At 40.7% G+C, this 19,562-nt stretch overlaps 1 protein-coding gene across 1 annotated transcript in view; it reads left to right on the forward strand.

Annotated features, from left to right (window-relative positions):
- Positions 1-19,562, forward strand: part of pcsk5.S (proprotein convertase subtilisin/kexin type 5 S homeolog) — a gene marked incomplete at its 5' end in the record, with an annotated part of 230,007 nt that overhangs the window by 188,122 nt on the left and 22,323 nt on the right. The window contains 4 exon segments of the mRNA NM_001092999.1: positions 9,069-9,149; positions 9,291-9,471; positions 10,004-10,221; positions 11,945-12,181. Of these exon segments, the coding sequence (NP_001086468.1) occupies positions 9,069-9,149; positions 9,291-9,471; positions 10,004-10,221; positions 11,945-12,181 (717 nt within the window).

Here is a 19,562-nt window from a genome sequence, read left to right on the forward strand (position 1 = left end):
TTTCATCCCTCTAACCAGTTTAGTTGAACATCTATGCACTCTCTCTGGCTCATTTATATTCCTCTGAATATTATATCCCCCCAGTGTTGGGTCTGGAGCCCATAACTGCACTGCATACTCCAGATGAGGCCTTACCAGGGACCTATAAAGAGGCAAAATTATGTTTTCATCCCTTGAGTTAATGCCCTTTTATACAAGACAGTAATTTATTTGCATTAGTAGCCACAGAATGACACTGTCTGGAATTAGACAACTTGCTATCTACAAAGAAATACCAGACCCCAGAGTAAAGAAAACCCCTTAACTGAAAATATGTCCCTGATTCTTATCCCTAGCTTTGACAATTTCTTTAAAGCTAATGTTGCCCTTTTATAATAAAAACATCTGGAGCCATGTAACTCTCTTATTCTGCATGCAGTGCTGTCAGGTGTTACACATGTTTCACCTGGCACATGCCAGGCCCTTGAGATTCTAGTACTTACACCTGATTATGGACTTCCTTATACCAGTGCTGAACTAGTTTGTCCAAACCATTTCTATTGTCACTCAAAACAATCAAAAGCTTAATGTTAGCAGTGCTAAGACACGTAGCCAGAACATCCACACATTTCACTTTTCCATTATTAGTTCAGAATAGAGGTGCTTTTATTTATTTTGTTGCCAGTCCTATTGCATTTGACAGGCTTGCTTAATGCAGGGCTGCTAACTCGCTAGGGAACAGCGAAGTGTTTTATTATATAATAATAATTGATAATGAAAAAATATATAATCTATTTACTTTAATAGACTGTCTTTCTGCTGCAAAGGAGTTCTTATATTAACAGAGCTCTTGAAGGGATTCAGCATTTTATTGCAATCACTTTCTTATATGTATAAAATGAAATGTATCATAAAATGTGTATTTGGCATCAATCCATTTGCCATTCTGCAGAGTATGCTCAGCAGAATGATCCAGACAAAACTGAAGTAATATTAAAAAGATTAAAAAAAAGCTTCATAAAATCTACTGAAGGTTTAATAACACTAGAAGACTGTTATAACAAGGCCAACATTGCCAGTCATTTTCATAGATGTTTCTTCACTTTTAAGATTTCTGTAGCAAGTTGCACAGTGTCTAGCACTTTAGGTGGAATATACTAACTAGTTGTACTAAGATAGCAGCAATAGGTAACTGATGGCAAACAGTAACCAGTTAACAATGCCAGAACTAAGGGTAGGGAGGCAGTAGAGGCACTTGACTAGGGTGCTAAGATGGAGGGGCACCAGGCACCTACCTCTTCTGCTGCCTTCCCATAGCTAGGACCCTTGTGTTCCCCACCTCTGGCAGCTCCTCTTGTATCCTTGGCGCATGCGTGCACTCTTCCATGCTTGTTGCTTGAAGAGGGGTAGATATAGTTGCTGGGTAACCTATGGTGCCCAGCTGGTTTGGCCCAGCACTGCCAGTTAATATATGGTCTTCTGCAATTTGACTAAAAGAGAAATCTGATTGCAATGGGTTACCTAACCTTGGTAAATCTGTTATTACATAATCCCATTTGTCAATTATGGAGCTGATCATATTTGGGGATATTTAAGTTGCCCATTCACCCCCTTAAAGCTGGCCATAGACACAAAGATCCGATCGTACGAGCATGAGCATGTATGTGTCACTAACAGAATCCAAGATGGTGATCTCCTGTGCCCAAATGTTTAAGGCCTGAGTCATTTCTCTGGGCTCCATGATTTGTGATGGCAGCCCTACACCTATGCAGTAGACAATGGACACCTTCATGAAGCAGAGCAGATAAGTAGAGTGGAGCCTCTTGCTTTAAAGGTGAATTGATTCCTGGCGTCAGAAATTAAAGCAAAGGTGTTTATAAAACATTGAGATAGAACTGAACTGAAGTGTATGTGTTTTGGGGAAAATTGCCTGTTTCTAAAGCATCAGAAAGTACTTATAAATTTTATTCACAGAAAGACAATGAAAATTACATAAAAGTGGTCAAATGTCACCACATTCCTGCTGCTATATTTGGATTTTAATTTTGTTTCAATTTTTTGCCAAAAAAAGAGGGGGGGTCATCTAAAATGGATGGAATGGAGAGCAAATACCGTATTGACAAAATCGACTAAACCCTAAAAATGAATATGGATAAAAATGCCATATTTTACATACTGAACTTACTGTACCAACCTAAAATTTCAGCTTCTAAATAGCAGCAATGATCCTGGGGTTCAAACTTGTCACAGGGCCAAGTGACTGCGACATTCACATGCTCAGTGGGCTTTGAGCAGCTGTTGAGAGGCTAAACTTAGGGGTCATCACAAATAATGAAGCAGAAAATTAGGTTGGCCTATGATATAAGCTGATGCTACAGGGCTGATTATTAAATTCTTATGTTAGTTGCACTGTTTTCTGTGCTGCCATGTAGTATAACTGTATCATATATTGTGACATTTATGTTTATATGTGCTCTGTATATTGTGACTGGGTCCCTAAGCTCAGTAAGTGACAGCAGAACAGAGCATGTGCAATGAATCAGCATAAAAGAGGATGGGGAGCTACTGGGGCATCTTTGGAGACACAGATCTTTAATGCTAAAGAGCTGTGGTTGCCTTGGGCTGGTACAGAAGCCAAAACATAAAGTACAACATTTCTACCTACTTCTTAAGTTAGGCTTTAGTTCTCCTTTAAGGTACTTTTATCCAAACAATCTTCTGTATTTCTGTATTTATGCTGCCGTGCCTCTACAAATGATTGGTGCACAAATATGCCTACTGACTCTGGGGAGCCTTGGAACTTTCTTGGATCTGGTGGGTTCCCACAGCAGGGTGCATTAATAGGCACACCAGACTACGCCTAGTGAGTTGGATGCAAACTCTGTTTTCAATGTGTGGTTTGGAAATGACACAACGCCTATTTTAAAAATGCCAGGTGCAACTTATTTGCAACTAAATGCAAGTGCTGTTGTGTTTAAATGCATTTGACACAACTGAGGTAAACTTAGCTTGGAGTGCAACCTGAACAGATGCACTGCATGAAAAGACAGTCTGATGCTGTAAAAATATTAATTGAAAAGGGAATTTTTAATAAACATAAATAATTTAGTAAGTAGGAAAATCAGATTTCTAACTTTGCATAAGAATACAGGTACGGTTCAACTAAACACTTGGGGGCATATTTATTACTTACCGAGCATAGAGCTTGGTATAATCAATGTCAGAATTCCTCATCTCATTTGTGTTTTCTGCAGTCGTCTTGGTTCTTTTTCTACAATGGGTTTTTAAGTTACACTATCTGATTTTTTCCAACAAAAAAAGTTCTCCCGATTTTTGGTGGCAAGCTCGGTAAGTTCTAAATATAGTCCCAAGGATTCAAACGTTGCGGTGGTTCAGGTGAATCCTGGACTGAATTCAATACAGATATAGTTATGGCTACTCCAGTATGAAGAGGCAGATTCAGGGGGGTGAGATGGCAGTTCTAGCAGTGTTCAGAATACATGGGGGTAAATAAATTAATGTTCAAAAATGTGGTTTTGCCATAATATGCTGTAAAATCAAAGCATAAGAATGAAATCATTGTGGAAAATCAGGAAAATCAACTTTTACTTTTTATTCAATAGAGTAAAAGCTGATTTTCCTAATGTCTCCAGTAAGGTTTAATCCCTCTGCTATAGAACCAGTTGGGGTTTAGTGCATTTGCAGGTACAGTCAAAAATTCTTTTTTACACACACAAACCAGTATACTGTAACTATGTGTGCTTTACAAAAATGTGATGTTCTAAAAGAGAATATTCATTACCAACCAGGTTCTCTCATGAGTGGCATGCCAAACAGCTACCAGCTGAATAAAATAAGGTGCCATTTCTGGAGAATTATTCATTCAAAGGTTATTGAGAATAAAAACAGCTATAACCGTTTTGTCAGTTCTAGAAACACTTCTTAGCTGCTTTGCCTGTGGCAGTATGAGAGTGGTGCTTCTGCTCTGTAGATTAAACATTGATGTTGAAAATGGAATTATCTGGTAGGGTTATACTGTGTGGCTGTTAGGCAGTTTTCACAATGGTATATTTTTAACAAGGCATTCTAACACAAAATAGATATTTCCTTATAAGTACATGAGAATGTGTATAACAGATACAGTATATAAGATATTTATAAGATATATCTGTTGATCACATGAGCAGAACCTATAGATTTGTTTCCCATTTTTCCTAATTTCCTGCTCTGCCATTTTTGATCCCCTGGTTCTGACCTCAGGCCATGCCAATCCTCCACACCCAACCAGCTTGTTCTATGACATTTCTAGTCTTTTTATCTTTATCTGTTATGCATTACCCAGTACAGAAATTTGAGATAAACGATTAAGAACCTAGTGCCCTAAAAATGAAAACCTCCAGAATAAACACTTAACCAACAGATAATTTATATCATAATAAGTGACATATTAAAAAATCTTACCCAGCTGGAATATGCTTATGAATAGATACTGCAGTTTTTATTTATCTTTTACCATTTTGTGATGTTCTGTGTGATCCTCAGAGATCACCTGACAGGAAATAATGCAGTTTCTAACTGTAACAGAAAGAAGCCTGGGAGAAAAATCTCTGTCCATTCATTGGCTCCTGTATCCTATCTTGTAGCTGTGCCCTTTGTTTGCGTGTGAGCACAGTAAATCATATGAGCCAGGGGGCCACTCTCAATACTTAAAATGGCAGTTTTTAGGATTATCCAGTGGCACATGCTACAAAATATGGGTTATTATGTTTTATCCAATATATTTTTATATAATATTGAACATTGCAATGTTCAGGGGTATAGTTTCCCTTTCAGGCAAGAATCTTCTTGGTATACACTCTTTTTAGCCAGGACTCCTAAGTAGTTCAGAATTAAAATTAACTATACCATAATCCCGAAACTGTGCGCCAGATTTCCTTTTCTAAGGAGAACATGCATTCTGAGAAGGCTATATGAAATCACTGCAGCCCTCCTTTCAAACATTTGCATGGCTTGCAGTGGCATTATATATAAGGAAAAATGTAGGCCCTGTTGTAAAATATGAGCATTTTGTAAGTCACTGGGGTTTCCATGACCATATAAAGGCACAAGGTCGCAGGCTCAGTGTTTTAAACAGGTCATGGAACCTCAAGGTGACTACTAATATCATAATATTTTATAACAAATATACATTATTCTTTATAAAACAGTTTCTAACAGTTTCTATGAGTCATATGATAAAAATGACTTCACTAAACACCAATTATCACTGATGACATCACTAAGCACCATACAGACCACATAAGGATATCAATTACAATATATTCAGTCTTGTTTTATATATTGTTTATATATATTTGTGTGTGTGTGTGTATACAACACTGTCAAGTTGCTGCCGTATGCAGATCACGGGTCATTGGGTTACAATAAATTATTAACTTGAATACTTATAACTGCAGTCAAATTATGATGCCTTTGTATGGAAATATTTTTCTCTTTGCCATTACAATCTGCTTTATGGAATTGGCAGGGTTTACTCCATTTTTGATGCTTAGTAGTGCCTATTTTGAAGCCGCCTGTTTATCTTAGGCAATGTTTTTGGTTTAATGGAATATTTTTGTCAACTTTGAATCAACAAACAAAGCAAAATTTGACTCTGACTTGAGTGCTGCGAAAGTATAGAAAGTGCATTGTTTGTAAGAAGATCCCTAGTGTCAAAGTATAATGGAAACAACAGTAGCTGTGATAAAACATTCTTCTCCAGTAATCTTTTCATTTTAAAAAAAAAAGTAGCAAGCTAAAGTAAATTGAAACATAAACCATTTTCTGTTCAATCCTTTCAATGTCCTTAGGCTCAATTCTGCACCTTGACGTAAGACTTTCCAGTGTGTCACCATAGCATGTGTGATCCTGATCTAATCTGTCTTCACCTGCCTGATTCTCTACATGAGCTCAAAGATAGTGATGCAATTGCCTTTCCATCCTCCCTTTGACCACAGGAGGTTTCATGATCTGACATGTGATTATTGTATTCTTGTAGTTTTAAAATACTCTTTAAAATACAGAATTAGATGAATGGAGTGGGCTTAATAAAAGATGTAGATGTAATCCTTCTGAAAGCATTTCCATTATAGAGCTGATATTTTCCTTAGTAGGGCTGACACTTAATTTTTTTCAGTAGTAAGAATTACATTTTCTCTGAAAAAAAGAAATGCCAAGACATTTAAACACCCCCACACTTAAGGTTCATTCTATTAAGACTAACATATTTATACATTTTCTGATTTGGAGGAAAAAAATTGTGTTCAAGGGACTTTATATTCCATATAACAATATTTTAAAAGCACAATTAGATTAAAGGAGTGTGCAGTCTAGATGAAATGCCTTGAAGAACATTTCCATTACATTAGCTTTGAAAATTGCTATGACGTTTAAACTCCCTCACACCTAAAGTGTCATTTTATTAAGATTGATATACTGTATTTATACATTTTACGATTCAGAGAAAAAAATATGGTTGAAAGTACTACAGATTCCATATAACATTAAAAAAATAGTTTATATCCCTTTGCCAGCTAATGTGGTATTGGTGGGCATTAAATGGTAGAGGAACTCGTTTTTTTAAACTTCATTCTATGTGTGCATGTCCAATGCTTTTCAGAAAGTACAAAAGATATTGAGGGCACAGGTGGCTTACTGTGATGGACAGTTTGTTAATGGTACACTAGGTTCACACTGGGTGGTACCCTATTGCTTGCTATGGCTGTTACCTGACAGTTTTTGTTCAAGCGAACTGCCATATTTCCAAGGCAATAGCCTGACACGTGATAGCAGGAGCAGGTTCTTGGCCTACATTTATCCGCAAGCTGAGATCTGCTAAGTATGGCACTAGCCTAAAACTGAGATCCCCATCCTTTTTTTATTTTATCTATGAGCTACATTATAATATAAAAACAGTTGGAGAGCAGCAACACAAGCATGCAAAAAATTCCTAGATGTGCCAGATATCGACTGTGATTGGATATTGTTTGGCAGTACACATAGTTTCTATGCAACTAAAGCTTGTCTCCAAGCCAGGAATTGAAAAACAAGCACCTGCTTTGAGGCCACTGGGAGCAACAACATCCAACATGTTGGTGAACAACTTATTGCTCACGAGCCGTTGTTTGGGAGTCACTGGCCTAAAACAATGCAACAGGAGTCAGTTCAGCTGGCTTACAACAAAGATTATTATCAGTTTGTAACTAGGTTGTAGGATGAAAAGTTTAGGTTTTAAAGTGGTCCTGCAAAACTGTACTTGTCCCTGTCAATCTAGGTGCCCAAGGAAACATTACTTTATTATATTAGGTCATGTATTTTTTTTTTAAAGATATATTTCTGGTGGCAGTAAAGGTTACTTGAGATCAGTTTCCTTAAATTAACTTTACATTCCGGTTTATATATGACACCAAGGGCTTAAATACTTATGGATAAAAAAATAGTGATGAAATATTAAAATGGGGATAAACCTGGCGAAAAAAAATGTGTTCATCCCTAGTAAACACTGACTATTTGTCTGAGCACAATGAATCTAATATTTTAAATATTTAGGTGTTCCTCTGTATTTTCATTGTTTATTTCCATGTTACTTTGGATTGCAAGAAATTTGATTAATTTTGTAAGTGAAAGAAATACTGGGAAATGGTATCTTGGCTATAAACTATATGAAATGCTGGTGCCATCTAGTGTTCAGTTGTCATAACACCAAATAACAGCAAGTAACTTTTTCTGCAGATACACATTATTTTCCTACACACTGGATACATATTTAACAGAGAAAAAACCCATTACACATTGCAGCATGGGTCTAAATCAGGAGTGCCTGCACTTATGGAAGGTTATCGCCTCTGGGACTGCCACATTTCCCATTCCCATTTCATGGAAAATTCCACATTTCCCATGGAAAATAAACATTTTTGCAATACCAGTTTTTCAATCTGAATGTCATGTATGCAGGGATCTAGAGTTTGGGGACCCCTGCTCTAATCTAAATAAATTGATTATAAGCTACAGTAAATGGCAACAATGTTCTAAAATAGTTAACTCATAATAAAAATCAAAAATAGTTTTCTTGATTAATACAATTCCTGGGAGGGATTGTCACTGACAATTTTTTTATATATAATCGATTGATCTTTATATATATACCTATATTTCTAAAAAGTTCTAAAAATTTGAGATGTATTAAGTGTAAAAACCACATAAACCTCTAAGGCAGAAACGTTGCCAAATAAAAGTAGCCGAGATGCTATAGAAGCCAACAGGTGTTTTTTGTGGTGATTTTTTTCTGTGCAAAAAACATTGAAGACAAGGGGGGGGGGTTCCACAGTGATTTTCTCTGCGCCAAATGCATTGAAGTCAATGGGCGACTTGTTTTGTGCAAATTACATTAAAGTCAATGGGAGATTTGTTGACACCAACCTTTTTTCAATCAAAATTCATTGCCATCAGGAGACATAGTTAGTGTTTTTTTGCAGAGAAAATTTCCCAATGTTTCTCAAAAACATTCACAGATACTAGAATGCTGAGTTTTGGCCTAAAATACATGTCTGCCAAAAGATTTTGTCATTGCTACAAAAGATAGTAAATAAACAGTTATGATGCACAAACACATTAAATTCTGTGTGGCTTTCCGGGGGTTCTATGGGACCTATAGACATGGGTTTCCCAATTAGTGGGGGTAAAGTGCTGTGATTTACTTTTACACCGCTGCCCCAGAGAGCCTGAAGTAGGTCTGAAGGCCAGTTGGGTTGAATCTGAAGGCATATATGCTATGTTAGCTATTAATGGAAATATAGCAGCTCAGCGGGAAAGGATGTATTTTCAAGATAACTTGATTATGAGCTAAGAAGGCCAGACTAGATGCTAGGCAGCAAAAGAGGCCCTGTGCCAAATAGGAATAGGAACCTAGGAACAAATCAGAAGGCGTGGCATCCCTATATTTCTTCCCTACAGCATTCAGGAGATGATTGGTAGCTCTGTTGAGTATATTGAGCACTTGTATGTATTGGACATGCGAACAGAATTGTTAACATACTTTTTATATTTGGAAGGTAAAGGAAATCCTGAGCCATGTTATGAAATATGTAAAACCTGCAATGGATCTGCTTCTGCTTGCACATCATGTAAACCAGGTAAGTCTTGCTTGGATCCGGCGAAAGGTAGAAACTACTGTATCATATATAACTAAGACCCATGGTGTGTGGCTGCACAATTGTCTACATCAAAACTTATTTCAAACATAACTTATTTTGCCTTTGCTTGTACAATTATAGGTACATATCTCCACGGTCAAAGTTGCATTGTAGAATGCCCTAATGGATTCTTTGAAAACCAAAAAGATGGGAGGTGTGAGAAATGTACAGTTGGCTGCAAGAGCTGCACCGAAGCCAATGTATGTCTGAAGTGCTCAGAGGGTTACCTGCATGAAGGGAAGTGCTACACTCAGTGCCCACAGTAAGGTGTTCATTTTTATATGTACGTGTTGGCCAATATTTTGTTTCTGAAGAGCCTAATGTAAAGTGTTTTCTTCAATGATATATTCTCAGTAGCCACAACTCTGCATAGGTCTCGTGCTTCCAGAATCACATTGCAGTGAAGACACAGTTACCCCTACACCAGATTAAGATTAAGATATCCTGTCATGGAGCTGATGACAATGTGTATTTTTATTGATCCCCATAATGCAATAGTGGCCCTATTCAAGCAGAGGCTACAAGCTCTAGTTTAAAGTAACACTGCCACTTGGCAATACAAACTTCCATTGATAGACATTCCAAAAGCATTGTTTTCATTTTAAAAAACAAGATAATAATATCATTTTTTTAAAAAACAAACAAAACATAAGTAGCATTATGAGTAGGAATTTCATGTACTTACAAGAATTGGTGGCCCTGTGTAGTTATGGAGTGTGTAATAGGAACTGTAAATCTTATAATTCTTTTTCTAGCATTTTTTTAAAAACTTCTTTCATTTAATTCTTTTTCAGTGGCTTTTTTGGCAATACCGGTGTGTGTGAGAAATGCAGCCCAGACTGTGAGACTTGTAAGGACAATGCAGATTACTGTTTATCATGTCACTCCCCTAAATTACTAGAACAAGCCAGGTGCATGAGTGCTTGCTCCGACCGATACATGGCTGTCAATGGGGTGTGCAAACACTGTTCTCATGGCTGTAAAACTTGTTTGTCTCTGAACGACTGTACAGGTATTGAACTTTAAAGACCTACTCTGCATACAATATATATAGGTATGGGATCTGTTATCTGTAAATCAATTATCCAGAAAGTCTCCCATTAGGTCATTTTATAAGTGGAGACTCCACTAATAAAATAGAGGTCAGTAAGGGGTGGGGTTAGGAGGTGGCGGAGGGTGTTTTTCTATTTGGGGACCCAAAAAGTTGATGCAAGTGCAAGGTATGGGCAAGTTGCTAGATGGGGAACCCCAGCCCAGAAGCAGATAGTATATATACAAAGCAAATTGCGGCACTCACAGGAATTTTATGCAAAAAAACAAAAAAATCCTTATTGGATGTTTCGGTCCCCCACAGGGACTTTTGTCAGGAGAATACAGCAAACAACCTTCTCCTGACAAAAGTCCCTGTGGGGGTTCGAAACCTTGAGTCCAAAAAAGTTTTTTTGTTTTTTTGCATAAAATTACTGTGAGGGCCACACTTTGCTTTATATTCTATATTCTATATATTTTATATTCTGGCACCCGGGTAGTAACTTAGTCAACGGAGTTCACCTTGGATCTGAAAATATATATATATATATAGGATAACAAATAGTGACTTGTCTTGAATACCCATAAACATTGTGAAATTGGAGCCAAAACAAGATCAAACAATCAATTTGTGGCTCAATAAAATTTGTTTAAATACACAAAATACCAACAACCATACCTTCAATATCATATTAAAGTGCATTTCACTAGTCTATCCACTAGGTGTCGCACATAATAATCTGTGACACTGGATTCAACCATCTTGCTGTATCGAATAGACCATAGTAACTGTATTTTTTGTTTTATATTTCATACAAGAAATGGTCCTTAACAACCATATGCATTCTTAATTTACTGTGCACGTCGGCAGATCTTTTGGATCCGCTTTCTCTCCTAGAACCCTAATCTTGAATTTATTCAATTACCCAATAACTAAGGTGACGTGGTGTATATGTATAATAGCATGCTACATATTACTCTCTAGTTATTTCATAGTGTGTATCCACACTATAATATAAATTCTGACAAAGCCATTATGAGTAGTGTGACATCATTTTACACATGGGGGGGGCTTTTTATGGTCCAGTGCCTAGGTTGACACTGGACCTAAATACAGCCCTTATTACATACAAATACCTCCTTAGGAATGTATTTTAAACAAGCCTTAGGGATTTATTTTCAAAAAGCCTCTGCATATATTCAGCAGATAAACCTATATTCAATATATACTTGGTTATGTACAGTAATCTTCTGAAATTAATTGAACTGATTTTTTACAGTGTCTGGTGCGGGGCCAGCCTTTGTAGTGCAGTGAAAATGTTAAATTTTTTTATGAAATTATTGTTTTTAAATTGGTACACAGTGAGATGTTGCACAATGAACCACATACCCTAAGGCAGGCCCAGGGTCAGTGAATGTAATAGGACGCACACAGATACAGCAGTGGATAATCAAGCAATCATTTCCTTGAAGGGGAGGTTGAAAATACTGAACAACCTTAAGCTAGTAAAAAACAACTGACCTTTCCATGTTTCTCATACTGCTGTTTATAAGTAACTACACTAAACAAAACATCAGAAATGTTAAAAGCAAATGTACACAAGATATTATATTTACCTTGAATTTAACAAGTTTAGTATATATAGAATTTATATTCATGCTATTTATCCTTTGTAAGAATACAGTCCAATTCTTTGATGTTGCAGAATGTATGCATGGCTATTTCCTATATGGCAGCAAGTGCATGGACTATTGCCCCGATGGATATTATGAAGAGGATGGAAACTGTAACCAGTGTGACCCAATGTGCGCAAAATGCAGTGGACCTGATCCTGATGACTGTGAAGAATGTTCCAGCAAAAGCTTCTTCCTCTATAATGGAGAATGCTTTGTCACATGTCCAGATGGAACTTACTATGAACACAGTACCAAAGATTGCCAAGGTATGGGCAGAATGTATTCCTTTAAGGTTCCTTTAAGGTGTGACACTTGTTGATAAAAGTATTACTGCCATTTGTCATAGTCCCAAGAATTTCTGGGGCATCAAATAAGGATTACCCCCCCAAATATCACCCTAATTAACCTTCTGGCTAGGCTTCTAGAAGTTCACCAACCACTGCATTTGCTGTGGCAGACTTATAGTTTTGGGATCACTGAGGTAATCGGATTATACTGTAGAAAACTTGTATTTACCTCCCTATTTATAGGGCTTTAAGCGTGTAAAGACCAAAAAGCTGAAATCATAATAGTGCTAGTGTGAAGAAAAGCACCTTAAACAAATAGTGTAGAGGCTTAACCTCAGTACTTTCACTGTTGCATGTGGTTTGTCACGTGATGTGAGTCTTGACCTCGGGTGGTGCAAGAGTACACCCTTAGTACTCATCTATGGAGCACTCATGGCTCCCTCTACACTGTCTGTAGCTGAAGAATCGAGCACTCAGTGAAGTGCGCAGCATCAGGACACATAGCTAACTCTATTGTTAGGCAGGTGGTAAGGACAAGGCTCAAGTGTTGGCTGCATGTCATTCTGCACCATACCTTGTGCTGTCTGAATGACACTTAAAGAAAAACTATAACCCCAAACAATACAGGTCCCTATACAAATATATTGTATGAAATAACAAATGTGTAAAACCCTGCTTCATGTAAATAATCCATTTTCAAAATAATATACTTTTTTAGATGCATGTGCCATTGAGTAATCCTAACTAGAAAATTGCCATTTTAAGGAATAAGGGATCCTATGATTCACGATGCACACAAACAAACCATACATGTTATGTCACATGAGCCAATTACTGGAAAACGTTCTGTCTTTCGCTCCCACACGTCTACCTGTTACAGTTAGAGCTGCAGTATTTCTGGTCAGGTGATCTCTGAGGCAGCACACAGACCATCACAAAATGGGGGCTCATGGGAAAAGATGTAAAAGGGCAAAATTTACTTAAATATATATTCCAGTTTGGTAAGATTCATCAATAAAACACTTAATATGATGTAAACCAGTGCTGTCCAACTTCTGTGGTACAGAGGGCCAACATTTTACTGGCCTATGTCGTGGAGGGCCGATAATAGAAGTCAGCGTTGGACACTCCCCCTTTTAAACCACACCCACTGTAAACCACACCCATGTTACCACAAGAACTTTTAAGATCATTTCCACATTAACGGTGGTAGCACACCAAAAAACCAAATGGTTTGTGCTCACTGCAGGGAAATCCCTCATCACTCATATGTGAAAAATTGAAGTCATGTTAAAACATACCCTTAAATCCATATGCCTCATCCTCCCATGTGGATAATACAACAACCCCCCACCAACACATGATTAAACACCTTAGGGACCATTAACAACAATTTCCAAATGCTAACAAACCCCAAGAACAAACCCCTAACAGGCTTACATCCCACAGGTAGCGTAGGGCAAGCAGAGAATGGCACACACAGGCAGCACTGGGCAAGCAGATAATGACACACACAAGCAGCACTGGGCAAGCAGAGAATGACACACACAAGCAGCACTGAGTAAGTAGAGAATGGCACACACAGGGAGGGAAGGCAGAACAGAGCAGGAGACAGGGAAACCTATAACAAACCCCTAACAGGCTTACATTCCACAGGTAGCGTAAGGCAAGCAGAGAATGACACACACAAGCAGCCCTGGGCAAGCAGTGAATGGCACACACAGGGAGAGAAGGCAGAACAGAGCAGGAGACAGGGAAAGCTATGTATTACATACAGTGGCACACTGCTGGTGCCCCATTAGCATTTTGAATAAAGTGTGACCAGGTGAACAATGTGGGCAGTAGGGATGTAGCGAACGTCGGAAAAAAAGTTCGCGAACATATTCGCGAACTTGCGCAAAAACGCGAGCGGTTCGCGAACGGTTCGCGAACCCCATAGACTTCAATGGGAAGGCGAACTTTAACATCTAAAAAAAAAATTTCTGCCCAGAAAAATGATTTTAAAGTTGTTTAAAGGGTGCAACGACCTGGACAGTGGCATGCCAGAGGGGGATCAAGGGCAAAAATGTATCTGAAAAATCTGCCTGTGTGTGCTTGGAAGAGATAGTGTAGGGGGAGAGCTGTTAGTGATTTCAGGGACAGATGATAGTAAGTTTGCTGGCTAGTAATCTGCTTGATACTGCTCTGTATTGGAGGGACAGAAGTCTGCAGGGATTTGAGGGACATTTTAGCTTAGGTAGCTTTGCTGGCTAGTAATCTACTGTTCTCTTTAAACAACTGCCATACGTTGACCTTGTAGGCATTGTTTGCCCAGTTTTTTTGGACGCAGCCACTGAAGCACAGTTGCCAGAAAAAATATGCCATATAAATGCTGAAAATAGTCATTTTTCGCCATACGTTGACCTTGTAGACATTGTTTGCCCAGTTTTTTTGGTTGCAGCCACTGAAGCACAGTTGCCAGAAAAAATATGCCATATAAATGCTGAAAATAGTCATTTTTCGCCATACGTTGACCTTGTAGACATTGTTTGCCCAGTTTTTTTGGTTGCAGCCACTGAAGCACAGTTGCCAGAAAAAATATGCCATATAAATGCTGAAAATAGTCATTTTTTGCCATATACGTTGAGTCAACGTATGGCAAAAAATGACTATTTTCAGCATTTATATGGCATATTTTTTCTGGCCTCTGTGCTTCAGTGGCTGCGGCCAAAAAAACTGGGCAAACAATGCCTACAAGGTCAACGTCGTTGACCTTGTAGGCATTGTTTGCCCAGTTTTTTTGGCACATGTGTTAAATTTAATAGTCCAACGTTTTGTCTCCAAGTACCCAGGATTCCAGGACGTTCTCACCCAGTCCAGAAAGGTGTCGGCCCATTTCAGACGTTCCTACACAGCCATGGCACGCCTTGCTGACATTCAGCAGCGCTACAACATGCCAGTCAGGCGTTTGATTTCTGACAGCCAGACTCGCTGGAATTCAACGCTCCTTATGTTGGAACGTCTGCTGCAACAACAAAGGGCCGTCAACAAGTACCTTTTTGAACTGGGTGGTAGGACTGGATCTGCACAGCTGGGGATTTTTTTCCCCCGTTACTGGGTGCTTATGCGCGATGCCTGCAGGCTCATGCGACCTTTTGAAGAGGTGACAAATATGGTCAGTCGCACCGAAGGCACCATCAGCGACCTAATACCCTTCGCTTTATTCCTGGGCAACGTCGTTGACCTTGTAGGCATTGTTTGCCCAGTTTTTTTGGCCGCAGCCACTGAAGCACAGAGGCCAGAAAAAATATGCCATATAAATGCTGAAAATAGTCATTTTTTGCCATACGTTGACTCAACGTATATGGCAAAAAATGACTATTTTCAGCATTTATATGGCATATTTTTTCTGGCCTCTGTGCTTCAGTGGCTGCGGCCAAAAAAACTGGGCAAACAATGCCTACAAGGTCAACGTCGTTGACCTTGTAGGCATTGTTTGCCCAGTTTTTTTGGCCGCAGCCACTGAAGCACAGAGGCCAGAAAAAATATGCCATATAAATGCTGAAAATAGTCATTTTTTTGGTCGCAGCCACTGAAGCACAGTTGCCAGAAAAATTATGCCATATAAATGCTGAAAATATGCATTTTTTTGGTTGCAGCCACTGAAGCACAGAGGCCAGAAAAATTATGCCATATAAATGCTGAAAATATGCATTTTTTTGGTTGCAGCCACTGAAGCACAGAGGCCAGAAAAATTATGCCATATAAATGCTGAAAATATAAATTTTTTTGGTTGCAGCCACTGAAGCACAGAGGCCAGAAAAATTATGCCATATAAATGCTGAAAATATGCATTTTTTTGGTTGCAGCCACTGAAGCACAGAGGCCAGAAAAATTATGCCATATAAATGCAGAAAATATGCATTTTTTTGGACGCAGCCACTGAAGCACAGTTGCCAGAAAAAATATGCCATATAAATGCTGAAAATAGTCATTTTTTGCCATACGTTGACCTTGTAGACATTGTTTGCCCAGTTTTTTTGGTTGCAGCCACTGAAGCACAGAGGCCAGAAAAAATTAAACCAGTAGGGTTTGCACCCTAGTTTGTAACGGTGGCGGAGGGAGGAGGAGGACGCTAAAGGACAGCTGTGTGTGGAGTCATGAGGCTTGAAGAGAAGGACAGCTGCATAGAAGTCAGAACAAGTCTTCCGGCGTGCAGTAACCCTCCGAGATCCACCCCTCATTCATTTTAATAAAGGTCAGGTAATCGACACTTTTGTGACCTAGGCGAGTTCTCTTCTCAGTTACAATCCCTCCTGCTGCACTGAAGGTCCTTTCTGAGAGCACACTTGAGGCTGGGCAAGACAAGAGGTTCATGGCAAATTGTGACAGCTCTGGCCACAGATCAAGCCTGCGCACCCAGTAGTCCAGGGGTTCATCGCTCCTCAGAGTGTCGATATCTGCAGTTAATGCCAGGTAGTCCGCTACCTGCCGGTCGAGGCGTTCTTTGAGGGTGGATCCAGAAGGGTTGTGGCGCTGCCTTGGACAGAAAAACATTTGCATGTCTGACGTTACAGACTGGCCAAAGGGCTTTGTCCTTGCAGGTGTGCTCGTGGCAGGATTACTGGCACCTCTGCCCCTGGAATGTTGATGAGTTCCTGAAGTGACATCACCCTTAAAAGCATTGTACAACATGTTTTGCAGGCTGGTTTGTAAATGCCGCATCTTTTCGGACTTGTGGTATGTTGGTAACATTTCTGACACTTTATGCTTGTACCGAGGGTCTAGTAGCGTTGCGACCCAGTACAGGTCCTTCTCCTTAAGCCTCTTGATACGGGGGTCCTTCAACAGGCATGACAGCATGAAAGACCCCATTCTCACAAGGTTGGATGCAGAGCTATCCATCTCCGCTTCCTCATTATCAAGGACTGCATCATCCACGGTCTCCTCCCCCCAGCCACGTACAAGACCAGGGGTCCCCAAAAGGTCACCACTAGCCCCCTGGGAAGCCTGCTCCTGTTGGTCCTCCTCCTCCTCCTCCACAAAGCCACCTTCCTCCTCTGACTCCACTTCTGGCACCTCTCCCTGCGTTGCAGCAGGTGCCTGGGTTCGTTCTGGTGATTCCGACCAGAAATCGTGCGCTTCCAGCTCCTCGTCACGCTGGTCTACAGCCTCATCTGTCACTCGTCGCACGGCACGCTCCAGGAATAAAGCGAAGGGTATTAGGTCGCTGATGGTGCCTTCGGTGCGACTGACCATATTTGTCACCTCTTCAAAAGGTCGCATGAGCCTGCAGGCATCGCGCATAAGCACCCAGTAACGGGGGAAAAAAATCCCCAGCTGTGCAGATCCAGTCCTACCACCCAGTTCAAAAAGGTACTTGTTGACGGCCCTTTGTTGTTGCAGCAGACGTTCCAACATAAGGAGCGTTGAATTCCAGCGAGTCTGGCTGTCAGAAATCAAACGCCTGACTGGCATGTTGTAGCGCTGCTGAATGTCAGCAAGGCGTGCCATGGCTGTGTAGGAACGTCTGAAATGGGCCGACACCTTTCTGGACTGGGTGAGAACGTCCTGGAATCCTGGGTACTTGGAGACAAAACGTTGGACTATTAAATTTAACACATGTGCCATGCAGGGCACATGTGTTAAATTGCCTAGTCTCAACGCTGCCAACAGATTGCTTCCATTGTCACACACCACTTTTCCGATCTGCAGTTGGTGTGGGGTCAGCCACCGATCGGCCTGTGACTGCAGAGATGACAGGAGTACAGATCCGGTATGGTTTTTGCTTTCCAGGCACGTCATCCCCAAGACAGCGTGACAACGGCGTACCTGGCACGTCGAATAGCCTAGGGGGAGCTGGGGGTGCACAGGTGTGGAGGAGGAGAAGGAGGACCCAGCAGCAGAGTAAGAAGAAGAAGAAGACGAGGTAGAGAGCGATGGAGTAGAGGTGGTGGCAGAACCGCGTGCAATCCGTGGCGGTGACACCAACTCCACTGTTGTTGTTGAGCTACCCATTCCCTGCTTCCCAGCCATTACCAAGTTCACCCAGTGGGCAGTGTAGGTGACATACCTGCCCTGACCATGCTTGGAGGACCATGCGTCAGTAGTCATATGGACCTTTGGCCCAACACTAAGTGACAGAGATACGGTAACTTGGCTCTGCACATGTTGGTACAGGTGTGGTATTCCCTTTTTAGAAAAAAAATTGCGGCTGGGTACCTTCCACTGCGGTGTCCCAATTGCTACAAATTTGCGGAAGGCCTCAGAGTCCACCAGCTGGTATGGTAAAAGCTGGCGGGCTAAGAGTGCAGACAAGCCAGCTGTCAGACGCCGGGCAAGGGGGTGACAGTCAGACATTGGCTTCTTACGCTCAAACATGGCCTTCACAGAAACTTGGCTGGTGGCAGATGACTGGGAATGGGAACAGGTGGTCAAGGTGGAAGGCGGAGTGGAGGGTGGTTCAGACGGGTCAAGGAGAGCAGAGGTAGAGCAGTAAGATGCTGGACCAGAAGGAGTGTGGCTTTTAGTTTGCCTGTTGCCTTTGAGGTGTTGCTCCCAAAGTGCTTTGTGCTTGCCGCTCATGTGCCTTCGCATAGAAGTTGTACCTATGTGGCTGTTGGGCTTACCAAGGCTCAGTTTCTGACTGCACTCATTGCAAATTACAATGCTTTTGTCAGAGGCACACACATTAAAAAAATCCCACACTGCTGACTTTTTGGAAGTGTGCGATCTGGCGGTAACAGTAGAAGTTGGCGGCATTGGCGGCAATGGCGGGTGCGTTGGCCGGCTGAACACAGGTGCCGATACATGTTGTTGCCCTACTGATCCCTGCGGGCTGTCCTCCCTGCTTCTTCTAAGTCTTATTCTCCTACTGCCTCTCTGACTCTCCGTCTCTCCATCTGAACTACCCTCCTCTTGCTCTCTTCTACTAGGCACCCACAAAACATCAATCTCCTCATCATCATTCTCCTCAGATGCATCAATTTCTTCTGACACATCACAGAAGGAAGCAGCAGCGGGGACCTCCTCCTCATCACTCATTATGTCCATCTCTGTCGTGTTCTCTGCCAGAATTAAATCTGGTGTAAGGTCCTCATCTCCTTCATCTTCTTCTGGCAATAATGGTTGCGCATTACTCAGTTCAAGAAACTCATGGGAAAATAACTCCTCTGACCCCAGTGAAGAAGGGGCACCGGTGGTGGAGGAAGTGTTACGTGGGGTGGCCATAGCAGTGGAGGATGAGGAGGATGTTGTGGTAAAGTTAGAAACGGTAGAGGATGGGGTGTGCTGTGTAAGCCAGTCAACTACCTCTTCAGCATTTTGGGAGTTCAGGGTCATTGGCTTTTTAAAACTGGGCAATTTGCTAGGGCCACAGGAT

This window comes from Xenopus laevis, chromosome 1S (genome assembly GCF_017654675.1).
Source record: "Xenopus laevis strain J_2021 chromosome 1S, Xenopus_laevis_v10.1, whole genome shotgun sequence".
NCBI classification, from domain to species: Eukaryota; Metazoa; Chordata; class Amphibia; order Anura; family Pipidae; genus Xenopus; species Xenopus laevis.